This window comes from Notolepis coatsorum, assembly GCF_963971535.1.
Source record: "Notolepis coatsorum genome assembly, chromosome: 13".
NCBI lineage: Eukaryota > Metazoa > Chordata > Actinopteri > Aulopiformes > Paralepididae > Notolepis > Notolepis coatsorum.
Window position 1 is genome coordinate 41847674 of NC_140177.1, and position 19628 is coordinate 41867301.

Consider the following 19628-nt stretch of genomic DNA (forward strand, 5'->3'; position numbering starts at 1 on the left):
TGGACAGCGACTCCTACAGGTCGGTTGGGTGACGCCGGTGTGGCGGAAACAGGAAGTAGCGGGGGCAGCGTGAGCCTCCCACGAGTTACTCCTCGCCACTGAGAGTTCGAGCTGCTGCGGTGAAAAGATGCGACAGGCTGCCTCCTCGTGTACCGGAGGGGACACATGATGCAAGGCTTCTATCCTCACTACAGCCAACCAGTGGGAGGCATAGTCTAGCAACGTTCAAGACAGGGGAGGGAAGAATTGGATAATACGAAATTGGGATGGGAGAAAAATAGAAAATAAGGAGAAAAAGTGGATCAAAAAAATAAATAAATTGCAATGCTCATTGAGAGCTCTGGATTCCCTCTGCTCATATTATGACTACAACAATAAAGGAATCGTGTAACTGGCGACGTTTCGCTAATTCAAAATGGCAGATATTCGCTAAATAATAAACACATTCCATAAACTAAAATCTCACTAATAACACTTTAACCTATTGGTAAACAAACGTATTGCTGAAAATATACACTATGACTGCTGTTGTGACATGGTTAGGGTCTTCACTCTTGGATACAGTTGAAAAAAACCGCTACTTATGTCATACAGTCTGGAGAGATAGATTTATGACGTGATGTCATTTGCAGTCCGCCGATGGACTACTCAGGCTAAAGAGGTTAAATAATTGCTGAGGTCATTGTGTACAACAACCTACTCAATACAACACCACACACTTTCAAACCACAGGAGTGCACATTTTCTACCGAAAGGAAATAGTAAGCTATTACAGCGGTTTATTCAATAGACCGGACCTACTGAAAGGAAATAGTAAGCTATTACAGCGGTTTATTCAATAGATCGGACCTACTGAAAGGAAATAGCTTGTCTGCATGATCTGGCTGAATTGAACTTTACAAGGAACCCATCCCCCAAGAGAGATCACAACACTTATGAATGGGGCGAGAGAGTAGTGTTGTCAAAAATATTGAAGTATCGATACATATCGATACTGAATATTTAAAATGGTTTCGATACTCATTTCCCGAAATACCGATACTTTCTGCAGTATCGGTACCAGCTGGCGAGTGCTCTACCGCAAGTTGTTGACACGCTGTTCAGAACACGCTTGCCCCTTCGCCTCCTCCGAGTCCAGCCCTCCCCCTCACAGAGCCGTCTTCAGTTTGTAAACAAACATTTTAGCTGAAGATGGCAAATGCAGAGCCTCCGCAACTTGTGCTTGTGGATAAAGAAAACAGCAGAAGTGCTGTTTGGAGGTACTTCGGGTTTGAAGTAAACAACAAAGGACAAGATAAAGATGCCCCAATGCTATTTGCAAGCGGTGTTAGAGCAGTGCCAACGTGGATCTCCATAAAGAAATGAAAGAGGTTCGTGACAGCTGCTCTTTCAACGTCACTGTGACTGAAGCATTAAACCATTAACTCTAGTTTAATACATGATACGTTGTCTACTGATGGTGCATAATATCAACAGCTGATTCGTTGTTAGTAACGTTACAGCTACCAGCTAACGTTAGCTACTGCTAGCCGTTAGCTCCGTTAGCTTAGCTTAGCTGGCCACATTTATAATTACTGCATGGAAACGGAGTAATGTTAACGTTTAAACGTTATGTCGAGGTCATACAGTCGACATACGTTTTTTTTTTATCCACTTTTTCTCCCATTTTCTATATTTTTCTCCCATCCCAATTTCGTATCATCCAATTCAACCGTCCCCTGTCACAAACGCTGTTTCTTGCCTCCCACAAGCCGGCTGCAATGTGGACTAAGTCATACATAGCACAAGTCCCCTCCGGTACTTGAGGTAACAGCAGTCGCATCTTTTCACCTGCGCAGCTCGATCTCTCAGTTGCGAGGAGTAACGCGTGGGAGGCTCACGCTGCCCCCGACACTTCCTGATTCTACTGCGCAGGCCGCAGGCGCACCAACCGACCTGTAGGAGTCGCTGTCCACAACGCCCGATCCCCACCCATCAGTTTCCCACCCCCTAATACGGCCAATGTGTATTAGTATGAACGACCAGCTAAACTGAAAGCAATGTGGAGCGCTGGGCTCGAACAGGCAAGCCCAGCGTCTCCGTCATTCGTGGCGAGCGCATTGCCCACTACGCCACGTAGCCGCCTACAGTCGACATAAGGTTAACGTTACCCCGTTTCCATGAAGTGTTTAAATAGCAGCAATCTTGTTGAAAATGTAACGTTACTAAAATGCTCCGAGCATAGCCTCTCTCTCTCTCTCTCTCTCTCTCGTTATCTTTAAATAAAAATCGAAACTGTTACTAACTGTAATACAAACAGTTCAGTTTGTCAGGTACATGCAACACAGATTACAGTGTTTACATCTGTCTGCTTGAGAAAATACCATGTTCTGCATCTGCAATAAAAATGATTGAAGTGAGATGAACAGTTATTTTTAAATGTGTGATCTAAAGATAAACAAAGGGTTTTAAAAGTGTTATATTTATCTTCTCTTATAGTACCAGAGAGAAGCTGAGGAGAATCAACCAGCAACAAAAGCTAAATTTGTTTAAAAATATATATATATATATTTATTTTTATTTTTTGGTATCGAAATGGTATCGAAGTATCGATACTTTTCAAGGTATCGTATCGTGACAACACTACGAGAGTGCAGACCAAACAGGGAGATGGATTCATAGTCTGCAGGGCTGTGTTGAAATCTATCCATTTGTTAATCCCTAAACATAGTAGTCTATTCTCTTTTGTATTTTTGCCAGTTTGCTGCTAAGAGACGTAGGCCTACAAAAGACAAGTGGTTTATTGAAAGTGAGCAAAGTGCATCAACACAGTGTGCACTAGGGACAGAGAGACAGATAGAAACAGAGAGAGACAGATGGAAACAGAGAGAGACAGATAGAAACAGAGAGAGACAGATGGACATAGAGAGAGACAGATAGAAACAGAGAGACAGATAGAAACAGAGACAGATAGAAACAGATGGAAACAGAGAGAGACAGATGGAAACAGAGAGAGACAGATGGAAACAGAGAGACAGATGGAAACAGAGAGAGACAGATGGAAACAGAGAGACAGATGGAAACAGAGAGACAGATGGAAACAGAGAGAGACAGATGGAAACAGAGACAGATAGAGACAGATGGAAACAGAGACAGATAGTCAGAAATCTCTGCCCACAAATGCCTCAGGACAGATACCAAAAAATCTGGCCCAACCAAATAACCTCAAAACAAAAAGAAAACTATATAGAATATTGGAACAAATCAACCAAATCTCAAAGTAAATTAGAATTCTATTTGACCCTAAACAGAGAGTACACGGTGGCAGAATACCTGACTACTGTGAATGATATAAAATTAAGAAAGACATTGACACGGTACAGACTGAGTGGACATAGTCTAGCCATAGAAACAGGCCGTCACAGGCAGAACTGGCTGCCCAGAGAGGCCAGGCTGTGTTCACTTTGTCATCAGGGGGATGTTGAGACAGAACCTCACTTCCTACTATACTGTGAAAAATACAAGGATTTAAGAGAAGTTTTCTTTTATAAAATAAATAAAATTGATCCACAGTTTATCCATCTCCCTGATAATCAAAAGCTGTTATATATATGTGGGGAGAAAAGTCAGTGTACAGTATTAGCTGCAAAATATGTAGATGGTTGTCATACAATAAGAGAACAAGCCCTGTAAATACATGTATCTGGGTGGCTACATCTGTAAAATGACTACCCGATGGAATGTTTATTTTGTAATTTAATATGTTTCTGTTGATTGTTTTACTTATTGCTAATATTATGGTATGTTTTATTGCTTAATAATATATATGTTATTGTTTGTATGTTGGACTTGCTTTGGCAATAAGTATGTTGATATTTCATGCCAATAAAGCCTATTTGAATTGAATTGAATTGACAGATGGAAACAGAGAGACAGATGGACATACAGAGACAGATAGAAACCGAGAGAGACAGATAGAAACAGAGATACAGATAGAAACAGAGATACAGATAGAAACAGAGATACATAGAAACAGAGAGACAGATAGACAGATAGATAAACAGAGAGAGACAGATAGAAACAGAGATACAGATGGAGAGAGATATAGAAACAGAGAGAGACAGATGGACATAGAGAGACAGATAGAGAGATAGAAACAGAGAGAGAGACAGATGGACATAGAGACACAGATAGAAACAGAGAGACGGACATAGAAACAGAGAAAGACAGATAGATAAACAGAGAGAGACAGATAGAAACAGAGATACAGATGGAGAGAGATATAGAAACAGAGAGAGACAGATGGACATAGAGACACAGATAGAAACAGAGAGACAGACATAGAAACAGAGAAAGACAGATAGATAAACAGAGAGAGACAGATAGAAACAGAGATACAGATGGAGAGAGATATAGAAACAGAGAGAGACAGATGGACATAGAGACACAGATAGAAACAGAGAGAGACACATAGAAACAGAGAGACGGATAGAAACACAGAGAGAGAGACAGATAGAAACAAAGACATAGAAACAGAGAGACAGATAGACAGAGATAGATAGAAACAGAGAGACAGATAGAAACAGAGAGGCATAGACAGATAGAAACAGAGAGAGACAGATAGAAACAGAGAGACAGATAGAAACAGAGAGACAGATAGAAACAGAGACAGATAGAAACAGAGACACATAGAAACAGAGAGACAGATATAAAGAGATAGATAGAAACAGAGAGAGAGAGAGACAGATAGAAACAGAGAGACAAATAGAAACAGAGGAGACGGATAGAAACAGAGACAGACAGAGACAGAGAGACCGAGAGACAGACAGAAACCGAGAGAGACAGATAGAAACAGAGAGAGACAGATAGAAATCAGAGAGACAGATAGAAACAGAGCCTAAGTTGCGCCTTCATGATCCATAATACAACTAAACTCCCATCTCTGTACTTTTAAGCCCATTTTTGACCGAAATGACATTATAATTATTATATTATATAAATCTATTTTAGTCCCAGGGACCAGGTTCCTTCAGCACCATTGTTGTCTGCGTTTCCAGCATGGTGTAAAGACCCTCGAACATTAGGCAAATGACTTGACATATGAAAAAGGTCTCCAGTGTCTCAACTAGAACACAAAAGACAATCTTCTGTGATCAGATGTTTGTGATCACGGTTAAATGAACGGACCAATGTTCCCTGCAGACTCCATATGTTGGTCCTCGCACTGAACAGGAACGTGCAACAGACCATGTCCAGATGACTCGTAGTATTTCAAAATGGGGCTTTGTAGATAGTTTGCTGTGCCCGAGTTGGGCTCCAAACTCTGCGGTCATTGCCAATGCGGTTGTTTGTTTTAATTAGCGGCTCTTTTCATCAAGGAAAAGATGAAATTAAAGTGATGCCAGGTGTTAAAGTCTTATCCTATTGTATCCCCGTTCTGACGGCAAACGTCCATTAGACCCTGGTTTTGCAGGGGTCCAGCAATAGTCTACCATCTTTAACAATAACCTCACACCTCTGCCTATAACTTCAAATTGTCTCATTTAGCCTACATAATTACATTTCTGTAATGGCTTATTTAACAAATTTAGTCTCCTCCTGCATTAAATGATAATTAGGCAAAATGTGAAATTCATTAGGCTATATATTATATTTCTGTTCTACAGAGGAGAAGGGCTTATAGTATAGGCGTGGCCTACAGGCCATGGCTGAATAGCGACAGCAGGCTGATTTGAAATTCAAATGAATAGGCTTTAGTTCTGATTTAGGAAAGACTTAAAGATTCTAAAAGAATTATGTCTCAGTCAGATTAGGACAGTGGTTCTCAGCCCTATCCTTGCTTCAACAATTTATCTATTCCAATTCCACTGCTATCACACCTGATTGATTAGGTAACTGGTTGCACTGTTTCAGGAGCATCAATCCAGGAGGCACAATGCGCCCCTCACTAAAATACATCTGCCAATATAAAACACATCTTCAGCCATCCGACGGATTTATGTCCCCATTATAGACTATGAATTATCTACGTTTTATCGATACGAATAACGTTAGTTGGAAATTGTAATTCAACAAGCTAAGCCATCAGTAAATTAGCTTACAGAGTTAAAAAAAACTATTGTATGGGCGTGCCCAGCCCCTGCTCCTAACGTTAATGGCTAATCAGACCATTGGCTAGTGTTAAAATATATATTGTTATAATGCAGTTGAATGACAGTGCTTGACATTGACGTGCTGTACCCTGCTCTTTCTTAACACATTCGGGGCCATTGGGATGCGTCTAATAAATCTCTAGAGGACCGGCAAATGTAAACAGACGTGGGGCTGTTTGTAGAGCTAAATCTATACTTTTATAGTATTGCTATCTGTCCATTCTCATTGTCAATTGGGACCATAAACCGTCCCTTCAAAATGGATTAAAGAAATAATTTTCTCATCAATACGTTCTCATTTTATAGCGCCGTGAATATAAGCGTTATACGGCATTTGGTCTAGTATATTTGCTGGAAGGCGAGATAAAGGGCTAATAGACACTAACGTTATATCCAATGGCATTTCCGTTATACAGATGCTACAGTTAAAACTCAAACTGCATATGATCGGCACGATCCTCAAGCATGTATGCATGAAAGGGGGGGGGGGGGGGGGGGGGGGGGGAGGGGGTAGGCTTGGGCGGTATCCTTTTTTTCACACCGTCATACCTTTATGAGATAATACCCCGGTGTACGGTATTTGACGGTATGACTTTCATTTTAATCAGCGGGGCGGGGGGGGGGGCAACCCGTGTTACCAAGTAAACAAATCATCGTCAGCTCTCAGAATGGTAGTCAGAAGCCCGCACCGTTAGCGTTACTGCGTTAGCATCTAGCCTAGCCATGGCAGACTATTTGATTCGTTAAGGGCTCGAAATTGCCTGGGTTTTGGTCATATGCTCCCGAAATGCTCCCGTTGTTTGGCTACTTCTATGTGCAGTGAAAACTACTCGAATGCTTTATAACCTAGTCATTGATTTAGTTCAGGGTAATCTAAGATTAGCCGCAGAGCTAACGCTAGTTAACGTGAGCTAACGCTAGTTAATCAAGCTCAGTAGCTCACAGAGAGAGATAAACAGCTGACAGCGGATAGTACAGGACGGTACAAATACAATAAAAAGGCGGTGGGGGCTGTTGTGTAAACCTTGTACTCTTTAGTTCACATAATAAGAGACGGATTATTTGCTAGCTCCACCAGTGCACCACAACAACACACACCAACTCTCGTCACAACGCTTTACGGTATTTTCAGAGCACTGTCGCAACATTACCGTAAAACGTGAACACCGTTGTGACCCACTTGCTCCACTAGTGAGGACGCCTGGTCTCGCCCTCTGCTGGCGCGTGTGTGCACTACACTCAAAACTCTGTTTCACTGAAATAGAAGCTGAAGCGCATCTGTGATTTTGACGGTGACGGACGGTATTGATTTTTTTATTTCTAAATACCCTGGTATACCGTAATACCGTTATACCGCCCAAGCCTAGGCGGGGGACGTCGTTTCTTATTGATTACCAATAACCGTGTTCGTCTAAGTAGCCACATAGGCCGATCGTATCGTATCATAACAAGGCTCGATCAGGCTGTAATTTACGTGAAAAAGATCTTACCATGAGCCGGTTGGATACCCCCGAGCATTTCCCCGTTATCGATCGCCATCTGGTAGATCGATATGTCCATTGGCTGATGATAAATCCCCTTATTGCATAGTGAAATCCGCATTCCAAAACGTAATCCAAGCTACATGCTGCACATCCAGAATCCTGCTAACTGAAAACTCCATTGAAAGTAAAAAAAAAAAAGAAAAAGACTGCTCCATTCAGCCACAGGGCACACTGCATTATCGCCAGGGAACAAAATTTACTTTTTGACTTACCAGCCATTTGGCTGGTAGATTTTAAAAACGACCAGCCAGGCAGATTTTTTACCAGCCAAAAATTATAAATAGCTTTTTAGTATATCGCCATGAGTTATTATTACTCATATGCTATTTTCAATTAATATCATAAACAACATAAGGAATATTAGCATAATTTTGAGTAGACTGAAGGAATTAGTCAGCGTTAATAGTTTTAAATGCAAATAATTTATTGAAACATAGAAGTGGGGTCGGGAGGGACACACACACACTGTTTCAACTCACCACCCCCGCATCATATTGTAGTCTAGTCTGTCTTCAAACTTCCACTCCTCTCAAAACTTTTTTATATTTGAATATCAACATTATTGTCCATCCTCAGTAATCCTCAGTTTACTAAAATATACTCGAGTCCTAGTGACTTCATCGTCTTTCCAAACGCACGCACACACACAGAGAAAAGGAGAGTGCCCCCCCCCCCCCCCCCCCCCCCCCCCCCCATTTCCCTTTCCTCAGTCCACACTGTCTGCTGTTCTCTATGCTCTGCCTCTGATCAGGATTAACTTGTTATCTTATGCTAACGTAACGTTCATTTCGGGCGATGTGGGCATAAAGGAATGGCGACGATGCAAAGCATGTAGATGCATTAGACCCGTTGTGAGAAAAAAAAACACCACAGACTTATTTCGGGTCGAAAAATAGGGGCACTGCTGTGTAGCGCTGCTCGGCTTTAATGCGAGCAGAAGCACGGACTGGGGCGGATATGACTTGTCGAGTTGCCACGGGTTTTTTCAAAATAAGAGTATCATATGAACCGAACGTTGCTAGCTGCCGGAGCGATAGATCAGAGTGGGTCTGTCACTGACGCCGGGGCAGCATGCACACACACATACACACAACATTCACTCATAATATACATTCATACATAATCAAACATGCATACATATCCATTAATCTAAGCATACATGCATTTATACATACATTCATATATCCATTCATACATATATTTATTTATTGTTGTTGTGTTGTGTATATATATTTATTTGTTGTGTTGTGTATATATATATTTATTTATTGGTATGGGAGGTTGTTTTTATATAATGTGTAGGAAACGGCAATCCATTTTATGTGTAGCACCTGTGTAGTTTTGTGTTAATTAATTATGTGTGGGAAGGACCCCGTCACAATGACTGGAGCTGCGCTTGGGGCGGAAATGAGACCCGCACAGGATTTTCAAAATAAGAGTATCGATATGAACTACACGCCAGGTGGCGGGCAGACCTTTCATTTTTACTCGCCAAACCTTAAATCTGCCCGCCATTGGCGGTTGGCGGGTACTTATTTTGTTCCCTGATTATCGCAATAGCGCCCCTAAGAGGATCTGGCCGGTATTGCACTCTCAAATTCAAAGAGTAGGGTACATCTGCAGTGCATCTCGGCGACCTTGAATAGGTTATTAAAATGGAATAAAAGCAAAAACAACTTGCCACGGATATATCCGTGCTTCTGTCCACAACGGGCGGAATCGAAACACGGAGATCTCCGTGGTCGGGCGCCATTGTGTTAAATACTAGTCACGTTCTGAAATCTACAGCATAAGCCAATCTATATTTATATTGCATTAGAATTAATAAAAACAAATGTTTAAAGAACAGAAAGTCATTAAAATAATGATAGAAAAATAATAATAATAGTCATATATATATATATATATATATATATATATATATATATATATATATATATATATCTGCCAGCGGCCACCCTACTCTCTAAATATCAGCATTTATATATATATATATATATATATATGGGCCATCCTACTCTCTAAATATCAGCATTATATTTAAATATCAGCATTATATATATATATATATCGGCCATCCTACTCTCTAAATATCAGCATTATATTATATATATCGACCATCCTATTCTCTAAATATCAAAAAACCCATATCGGTCTACCACTAAGATGAATGTATTTCAAAAGCTCACTAACAATTGAAATAAGTGAAATAATGAGCAGGGGCAGAAACAATCCATACCTCTCAAACTCCCTGGTCTTGGTGCACTCCTGGGTTCCTTTGCTGATCACGATCAAGAAGTCCTGCGTCAAGACGAAGGGCACCCGCTCTCTCTTGTACCCAAATTTCTTCTTTTTGTGGTCAAGGAAATGGCCAAAATCTATGTGGAATAGCTGCAAAAAGGACCAAAAGATTAAAAAAAAAAAATTACAATTGTGGGCATTTCAAAACCAACTCTTCAACCAATTTTTATTATGAATTATTAAATAGTTATGAGCTCTACCTGTCCATCATCTTTGACCATGATGTTGCTGTTGTGTCTGTCTCCTATGCCGAGGATAAAGGTGGCTACACAGTAGCCTGCACACGACCGTGTGAACAGATCTATGGCTTGATCATACCTAAGAATCAAACGCATGCCATGAGAAATTACTTACATCAAAAGCAGGCATAAATCTCTTGATGCAACCTACTGGCTCTGCAATGGTCGATACAATCAAGCCTCAATAATCTGGTGCAAGTTACACATTGAGAAAGAGCACAGTCAAACAAAATCAGAAGGAAATCACAAGAAAAAGAGCTCAATAAAATGTTGAAAATGTTGACTATTTCTACATCTTAATAAGTTCAAATAATGCTATATTTATTACCCAAATTAAGCAAACCAATTACGGTAATCATATCCATTAGTAATTAGTTTGAAAAGGTTAGAGTGACAATCTCTATTAAAAAACTATGAACTTTCTTTTGTATGTAACCATTTATGTAAATGCTTAAAAATGTTTACATTTTGGACATCAAGCCTTCATAATCTCATTATTCTGTGTATAGTGACTTGAGTCCTAGACAAGCAGTCTAGAAGGTCTGTAAATCATCATTATCATTACTGCTCACATCTCTCCCCTGTTCTTGTCCTTCAGCCACTGGTGCAGTGTGTGGCTGTTGAACTGCAGCGCCCCCGTCAGGCCTCCTTTACACTGGATCTGCATGATTGTATGGGAATTCCTCACCACCTCGATCAGTCCCACACAGTCACCGATGGACAGGCAGCCATATGGCAGCATCCTGGGGGGGGGGGGGGGGGGGTGCTGTTAAATAGTGTATAGGTAGTGTACATCTCCAAAGCAGATGAGACCGACAGGAGGACACAGAGCTAGAGAAAGCATAAAGGATGACAGACAGGTCTCTAGTCGAGAGTATACCTAATACAGAATAAAAACTAATTACACTGATGTAATCACATCTGATGTCTTTTCATTTTAACCTGCAGAGCCGAACAAAGGGCTGAAGTGTCTTTCTCAATGAGAGCCCTCGTCAGAGGAGCAGCACTCGAGATGTAATCACACAAAAGCAGGCGCACGGCCCTCAAAGTGCAATCACTGCACGCACGGATTTCCTCCGCTCCCTCAAGACTTCCTCCTAGCACGACATGGTAACTTGACCTATTAGAATCCCCCACGTATTGGCCCCTCCCCCATCTACGCCACTTCCCGGTTTAGTGTCTCCGCCGCAGAGGTAATGAGACTCGACGCTGAATTAATTAGGGGGGGGGGTTATTAATCTACATTCAATCACAAAGCGGGGAACGTGAGGGGCATTTCATTGACTACGCCTGCGTCCGCAACTCCGCACTGTCATGCTAAGAGAGAGAGAGAGGCCCCTACCTGAGATCGAGCCCTTGGTTCTGCCATATGTTCTCCATTATCCTAATGATCTGCAGCGTCAGCATGTCCTGCCTCAGATCTGGAGCAGGGAGGGAGGGAGGGAGAGAGAGAGGGAGGGAGAGAGAGAGGGAGGGAGGGGGTGGAGGAGTATTTGAGTGAATATTAGATGACAAGCCACTCTTGGATGGACTCTGTGATGCATTATGAAACAGAGTGGACATCTGGTCAAAGTCACCCCTGCCAGATACAGTGCGTATAAACGGCACAGAAGAATGTAGAAGCTACAGTGCAATTTGATTAAAGTCTGTGTACAGTGATGTGATGTGTGTGCTGTATATACTGTGGGTATCATCACTGTACCAGAATTTTTACTTGTTTATAATATCAAGTTTAGTATCGTGATTATCTATCTATACCAAAACAATGAAGGAAACTGAATACAGAATTGTAAATTATATTATTATCATATACCGGTACTTTCAAAATAGGAATCGATGGTTTCCAAGTGTTCCATTAGGGTAATCATTCACTCTATAATTGAATTCATGTGGAATGTTAATTTACTGATGAAAAGTTTACAATCGATTTTTCACGCCGTCAAACTTGAGGACAAACATCACTTCAGCGTTGACTAATGAACTCTCAGCACGCCTGCAGAGAAGCACAGCGTCCGTAACGAGGAATAAATCAGATGAAAAGCAACTGTAACTTGTAACATGTCCTTCAACATGAATAAACTGTTTGCTAGTGCAAGGAAAACGTTCCCCAAACAAAATGGCTTGTTTAACAATTCCATTTTTCATCCTGCAGTCCAGTGATAACAGACGTATCTCCAGAGAGTGGCACGAACACCCTATACTTGCAAAAGTTATACTTAGCACTGCAGGCAGAGGAAAAGAGTATATTCGCAACACTCATTGTGACTTTTGCACGTCAAGTGGAGACTTCATTGCGGGCGATCTGGCAGTCCGCCCAGAAAGGAATGGCAAAAGTTTTAAATGTTTTGAAAATATATCAATATATCAAATCCATTTTCTTGAGAAGATTTCATGACAATTTGGATTATTCTGACCTCTCCACAGTAGGTTGGCCAGGCATATGAATTATTCTCTGTGCGTGTGCGTGTGTGTGTGTGTGTGTTTTGAGAGAACCCACCATCTCCATTCTTGAAGATGATCTCGTTGCTCTGGAAGAGCAGCTCTGACATCATGTCTGGGTTCTCCCAGTTGAGCCACAGAGGACGCTTGGCCGACGACATCATCCTGCATTCCTCAAGGCTGAAAACAGAGGAGGGGTTTTACATGAAGCCATTACCATGGGTTGCGATCCACAGAATCATTGTTTTGCACAAGTTGAAGGAGCTACACCAGTCAGGAGCCAAAGAGTAAAGATATATATATTTTTTTTCATTACAACGTCAAATAGACGTCAATAATGGCCTACATTATCCACACAAAAAAATGTATGGCCATCATTCCACACGAGGAGTTAGAATTCTGATCGTCATTAGTGTAAGGCATGTGAAGAAGATAGATTGGTTTACTTAAGAAACAATCCAAGGCACGGCAATACTCTGGAGTTTGGACACAGATGTGAAATGTCTGCTGTAGCCTGTGTGAGAAGGAGGAGGAGGAGCTGGATATAAATAGGAGGGACTCCTGAACATACCGGAGGTTGCCCAGCTGATGCGCTGGATTCAGGGGGGAAGTGAAACTCTGCAGCGCGTCCATGTAGTCGGGCCTCCTCATCTGCTCCACGAGGAACTTCATTTGAACCTGCGGGCAGAGAGAGAGAAGACATGAGCTACTGATAATGCAATGCTGGAGGAGTCAGGGGGAGCAGGGATGCAGCAACTGATTCAAAAGCAGAATGGTTCCTCTGTATTCATATTTACAGCTTAGGACTCGGGTGAAAAGAGTGGTAAATACAGGAAACGTGTGACTTTAAAAAAAGGGAAAATCCACCCTAAAATAGAATTCACACGGGATATCTATATCATACAGCTCAGTTTCAAATATGTGAAGATGAGCAATTCTTTCCAAATGCTGAACACCAGAGAGACTCTGGTGAATAATGGAACATGTCTTAGGACACTATGACAGTGCTCATCGGGTGATTCAGAGCTGTAAGCCCCACGGCCTTGGGTTTCATGAAAGGCACTATATAAATCAAAGCTATTATTATTTAAATAAAACTAATTTGGATTGAACTAAAATTATCTGAGCCCACAAAGTTGGTGACTTCAGTGTCAATGGACACATTTCTAAAAGTGTCGGTTTATGACATCACAAATTCAAGTTTAGACACTCCCGATTTCCCACTAAGGGAGACAGTTGTCCACGTTTACAGATATTAGATTAAACATTTAAATGGCCGATTTACAACCTTAATTGTTTGGGCGAACTCCAGCAAGGTTGAAGAAATACCGTACTTTTCGGACTATAAGCCGCGGCTTTTTTCCCCATTTTTCGACCCTGCGGCTTATATAACGGTGCGGCTTATATGTGGACCAAACCCGAAAATATTGCTTTTTTTACTGCATTGAAATGTTATTTATCTGTTCCCTTATTTGCTAAACTTAATACAACTTGTAAATGAGTTAATTCTTGTTATTTGTCCGACAGTATTGTGACAATCCCCTCTGTGCACGAACCCTTACATATGGTAATTAAACATTAAAACACCTGCGGCTTATAGTCCAGTGCGGCTTATATATGTACACATCATTCAATTTAGCTGCTGCGGCTTATAGTCGGGTGCGGCTTATAGTGCGAAAAGTACGGTAGTTGAGGAAATGGTGTCTGCAGTTCATTCGAGGTCTGCTCTCTTTCGGGTGAGCCAAGCTCTCGAGACATAGAACATATTGGTCATTTTTATGTCCGATTATCAAAATCCCCTTTAACACTTTGGGTGCCGGGAAACGCTTAAACACGTCATTCCCGGCCATGCTCAAGTTGCCGAAGACGCTTTACAGCGTCTTTGATATCAATATTTAAAAAATCTGGGATCGGATTTATATGTCCCCTCCGCTGGCCTGAGATCCACCAGGAGGACCCACTGAGCTCTCTGGCGGTTCAGGAGCGCCATCTGGTGGCCGATCGGCGCAAACGCTTAACAGGAAGTGCCATAGAGGTTGTGCTGGACGGCCGTATTACTTCCGGGCACTCGCTATAGGTCCCGGCATTCTAGCTCGTCACAATACACAGCAATCGATAAACAACATGATTTGGACGTATATACCATTATACAAGCTGGAGATGGACCGGGTAAATCTACATCCCATAATGATAAAATTTCTACTCTACGATGATCGCCCAACGGCGCGCGGAGACTGGGGTGAGTTTTAGCGTGTAAAGTTACCGTCTTCGATACTAACTGCTATTATCAACATTTGACCCACATTAGATGATTGGTATAACGCTGCCCACGGAATTATAAACGCCCCCTAGCCCATCCGGTCAACATCAGATGACGTGTAGTAACTTCTAGAAGTACGTCTAGTTGGAATTTTTTATATCGCGCTGATTGCCATAAAACTGTATTGCATCATCAATATAATGTATTTGGGGCTATAGATCACGTTCTGGAAAAAGCTGCAGAAAGAGATGAAAACATACTTATACATTAGACCATACTTTACTATGAATATGTGAATGAAAAAGTTTAACGTTGCTACACAATGAACAATACATATAGGACTTTGAATGGGCCCTAATAATGGCAATGTAGCAATAGAATTTAAAACGTTATAGCCCTGCAAAGAAGGGGACTTTCTCTATAGACAAATAGAGCCGGCAACCTACGGTTGATAATGAATTTAACCCATGGCAGCCAAAGTGTTAACTGTCATAGATCATTGTAATAACAAAATGTAAATCCTGTTTTAGGGTGGATTTTAGACTACAGCAAATCCTCTACCGTTGTTCTGATGACTGCGTGGAAAGATTACAACAGCACAGCCCTTGAACAGCAAAGGCTTAGAACTCCATTTGGCTCAGAAGGATCCAATGGATCTCTGAGATACAATAAATCAGGGATCCTTGAACAGAGACAAGAAGATTTTGATTCAACCTGGGTCCCTGGCAGTCAAATTAAATCAATTATTAAAGCGCACGTTTTGCACACATTCATTTAGATTGACGGTTATAGAGTGTAAATGAGTTTGAATATGGCCACCAGTGATGTCATCAATGACACTGAATCCCTGTGTTGCGCCAATAACAGCCCAATAAAATGATAAGGTAGCAGTCCCTATAAGATGAGGTATTGCTATTCTTTAATCTACATCATTTTATGGTGCTGTAATTAACACACAAGGATGGTGGCCATATTCAAACTCATTTACACTCAAACTAAATGAATGTGTGTAAAACTGTTTCTACAACTGTCTGTTGTACTTAATCTAATCTAATTGTGTGCTAAATAAATCAGCATTGTTTTCTGGTGAAGTGCCCCTTTAATCCTGTCATGTGGCGACCCATATAAGAAACAGGTGTGACTGTGTATGACCCAAAAATCTATATTTTCCATAATTCAATATTCTAGTAACATAGACCATAGCCGACCACACTACCTTCTGTGCCTCATCCTTCTTCTCCTGTTTGAGGAGGTCAGTGAGGTTGATGAGCTTCTCCATGGCCTCCACCTGTCTGCTTAGGTGCTTCAGGTACATGCCACAGGCCCTGCAGTAGGACTCCAGCAGCAGGCCGAACCGCTGGTTCACCGTCTTGTTGTGCATCTCCGACCTGGAGGCGGAAGAGGAGAATGAACCGTCCCATGTCACAACAAGTATCAGCTTACTGTGCAATAGGGAGGTGTAGTGGTTATGTTATTGCTGTTTCCGGCCGGTCCACCATCTTGAAAACGCAATGTATTTCCCCATTGCCCATTTCTAAATAAATCAAATCAAATTTATTTGTAAGGCCTGACAACACACGTTAATGTCCCCATGGGCCGGGACACGTCTTCTTTAAACAAGTCAAGAAGAAACATAACAATAAGTCAAGAACAAAACAAGAACACCATAAGGTCCAACAAATTTAAAATAAATGCAAACACTCCCAGACATACCCCACGCGAAGGTAAGGAAAAACTCACTAAAACCTAACAATAGGAAAAACTGCACCACAGGCAGTGTGGAGGAGAGAAACCTTAGAAGGGCCATTCAAGGGGGGATCTCCCTTCTTAGATGTCGGTGATAGTAGTGTTGCAGACGGACAGTTGGTAAGCATGCACTCATGTGTGTAGTGAAACACAGATGAGTGCATGAAATAGCAACTGAACATTTTGAAAAATTTAAGATGGGGCTGATAGCGATAGCAACTGAACATTTTGGAAGATTAAGGATAGAGCTAATAGCGGATCTATTTGAGGCACAGGGGCAGCGCAAAGAGGGTCGCGTCCTCCCCGTCTTAATCACGGGACGTTCAACACTCCGGTCATCGCTCCGAGACAGCCGGAGACAGGGAGATAGGGGGCGGCGCAGAGAGGGTCGCAACCTCTAAATAGTATCGTTTAAAACAAATAAAGCATGAACATTTGCATGGTGTACCTTTCTGTGCGTATTCATCCACAATCTATAGCTCAACATGAAAATATTCACAATTAATCGTAAAAAAGAAATTGCCAAATTTTATTTCAACCAAAAATGCTTAAACAATAATGTTAGTGATAGAAGGGAAAATTTTGGGCAAGCTTGCCAAAGTTCATGAGGCAGAATTGTTACAATAGCCGATAATCCATTTTCCCAATAAATCTGCGTATTTTTCCAAGGCAACATATAAAGTAATTTAGAAGCTGCACTGGGCTGCCCCTAGGCATAACTACGGATCACCTGAGGCTGTATGTTGCTTTATATTTGGCATACAAGGGCTTGCTCTAAGAGGACATGATGAGTCAGAGTTCATCAAATCGTGGAAACTTTTTAGAGCTACTGTATGTACATTGTTTTCAAAGCATGATGAGATCCAAATGACAAAAAACGTTCCCTTCATTGCTGTCAGCACCGCAACTTGTGATTCAAGTTGTGAACGGTCTTCCTCAGCAATGAGGCACATTAGGGTTGCACGGTATACCAGTATTAGTATAGTACTGCGGTACTAGAGTGTTCGAAATACTAAACTGCGTTTATTTTCGATTTATTTATTCATTTATGCATGCGAATGCCTTCCTATTGGAGCACAGCGCTGCTGTCAGTGGTGACGTTGCGCTAGTTTATCGGAAGCAACCTTCTGGAATGAAGAACAATAAACTAGTCAGGAGGGCTAGCATAGCTCGTCCAACAAATGTTGGCATCAATGGCAGGACTACAGTACTGATAGGAGCTACTGTAGCACGTAACATTAGTTATCACAACCATCTGCAATCGCAGTGAGGATCTTTATTGATTAACGTTAGCTAGCTAGCTTTAACTAGAATTATAGTTCGCTAGCTATATAAGCTAACGTTAGCAGAGTTTATTCTAAGCTAAATGTGCTAGCTAGGTTGTGTTTACTAGCTTTCAGCACGGCAGTTTAGGCTATGTATAGCTTGTTATTAGGCTTTTCAATTTATTTTCTGTTCTTGCTTTTCTGTTTCTGTTATAGCATTGTGGACATTTTCTAATGCTCGTATAAGGAACTGTAGTCAGGAGAGCTAGCATATGAACCAAGTTCCAATATATATACAGTTGAGAAAGCTGGGTTCAGAAACCTTGTACATGTACAGCAACTGTTTTGAGTGCAAAAAAAGTTCTCCAGCATTTTGAATGCCATTGCTTTTAATTTTATTTATTTATTCTTGTCATTGTTCATTGTTGTGTTTTAAAATAAAAGAACAATAATGACATCCGAGAGTGTTTCCCTGATTTTGAGGAAAAGTATCGAAAAGTATCTAAATTCATATTGGTATAGTATCGAAACCAAAATGTTGGTATCGTGACAACCATACATCACATCGGAAACTGGCTAAGAACAACAATGCGCCAGAAGAGACAGGCAACTCTGAGAGTCTGCTTCACATTGAAAGTGATCTCACACTCACAGACAAAGTTAAAACAGAAAAGATCATTGGCGCAAAGACGAAATGTCGCATTTTGCTGCATTAAGGTAAGACAATGGTTAATCTATTATTGGATGCCTTCATTTGAACACTTAATTTGCACTATATATTAAATGAGTGGGGCTCGCATATAGGAAATTCATTCTTGTTTGATGATCAAGAGGCACCTTTTATTTGTTTTAAGTGAAGTTTGGTGAAAAAGCAAGTTATTGCACTATTAATCCCAATAGGGACATCCATCTTTGTTTGATCAAGAGTAGCCTTTTATATATATATATATATATATTTATATTATTATTTATTTTTTTAAATGAAGATTGGTGAAAGTTAGGTTTGCACTTCAATCCCAATCTTGGTTTGATCATTTTTGTGTCAAATAAAAACAAAGCTTATTTGAATGATTTCCTTGGCGTTTCTAGTTAACACATTCCCTGCCACCACTTTGATCATCTTATACCATTCTCTGCCAGTACTGTAAGTCTATGGAGATGTTCACCTTCTTTGCAGGGCTATAACTTTTTAAATTGTATTGCTAAATTGACATTACTATGGCCCATTCAACATCGATTATCTATCGTTCAGGATGTAGGAACATTTTACTTTTTCATTCACACATTCATACGAAAATAACGTCTAGAGTATAAATATGTTTTTATCGTTTTCTGCAGTAATTCCTAGAACGTGAGATATAGGCATAAATGCATATATTAGATCGTCGTTAAATGCTTCATGTAGTATGGGTGATATATAGATCAGAGCAGTTTGTATGGATAATAATAGGGATATCCCGATCGATCGGCCGCCGATCGTTATCGGCCGATAATCAGTATAAATATGCAATCTGTGATAATGCTTTATTTTCGCCGATCGTCAAAACCGATCGAAAAACATGATCCAATTCTTAGCGGAGATCTCACAGTCACTGCTGACTTCTCTCTCAGACACACAGCGTACGGCGCCTCCTCCTCCCCAGCCCCTCCCGCACTCATGTAAACAAGAGCCTCGCAGTCTGCTAGTCATGCGACGTGAGCTA

The 19628-nt window shown here is 41.1% G+C and overlaps 1 protein-coding gene across 3 annotated transcripts in view; it reads right to left on the bottom strand.

The window, feature by feature from the left end:
- The window catches only part of pik3ca (phosphatidylinositol-4,5-bisphosphate 3-kinase, catalytic subunit alpha), a 49323-nt gene that overhangs the window by 3672 nt on the left and 26023 nt on the right, over positions 1-19628 (bottom strand). For all 3 annotated transcript variants that reach the window (XM_084327170.1, XM_084327171.1, XM_084327169.1), the window contains exons 14-20: positions 16131-16302; positions 13226-13332; positions 12713-12834; positions 11558-11636; positions 10788-10958; positions 10177-10294; positions 9915-10066 (exon numbers count right to left, since the gene is read on the bottom strand). In XM_084327170.1, coding sequence (XP_084183296.1) covers positions 9915-10066; positions 10177-10294; positions 10788-10958; positions 11558-11636; positions 12713-12834; positions 13226-13332; positions 16131-16302 — 921 coding nt within the window. The remainder of the gene's footprint in view (positions 1-9914; positions 10067-10176; positions 10295-10787; positions 10959-11557; positions 11637-12712; positions 12835-13225; positions 13333-16130; positions 16303-19628) is intronic.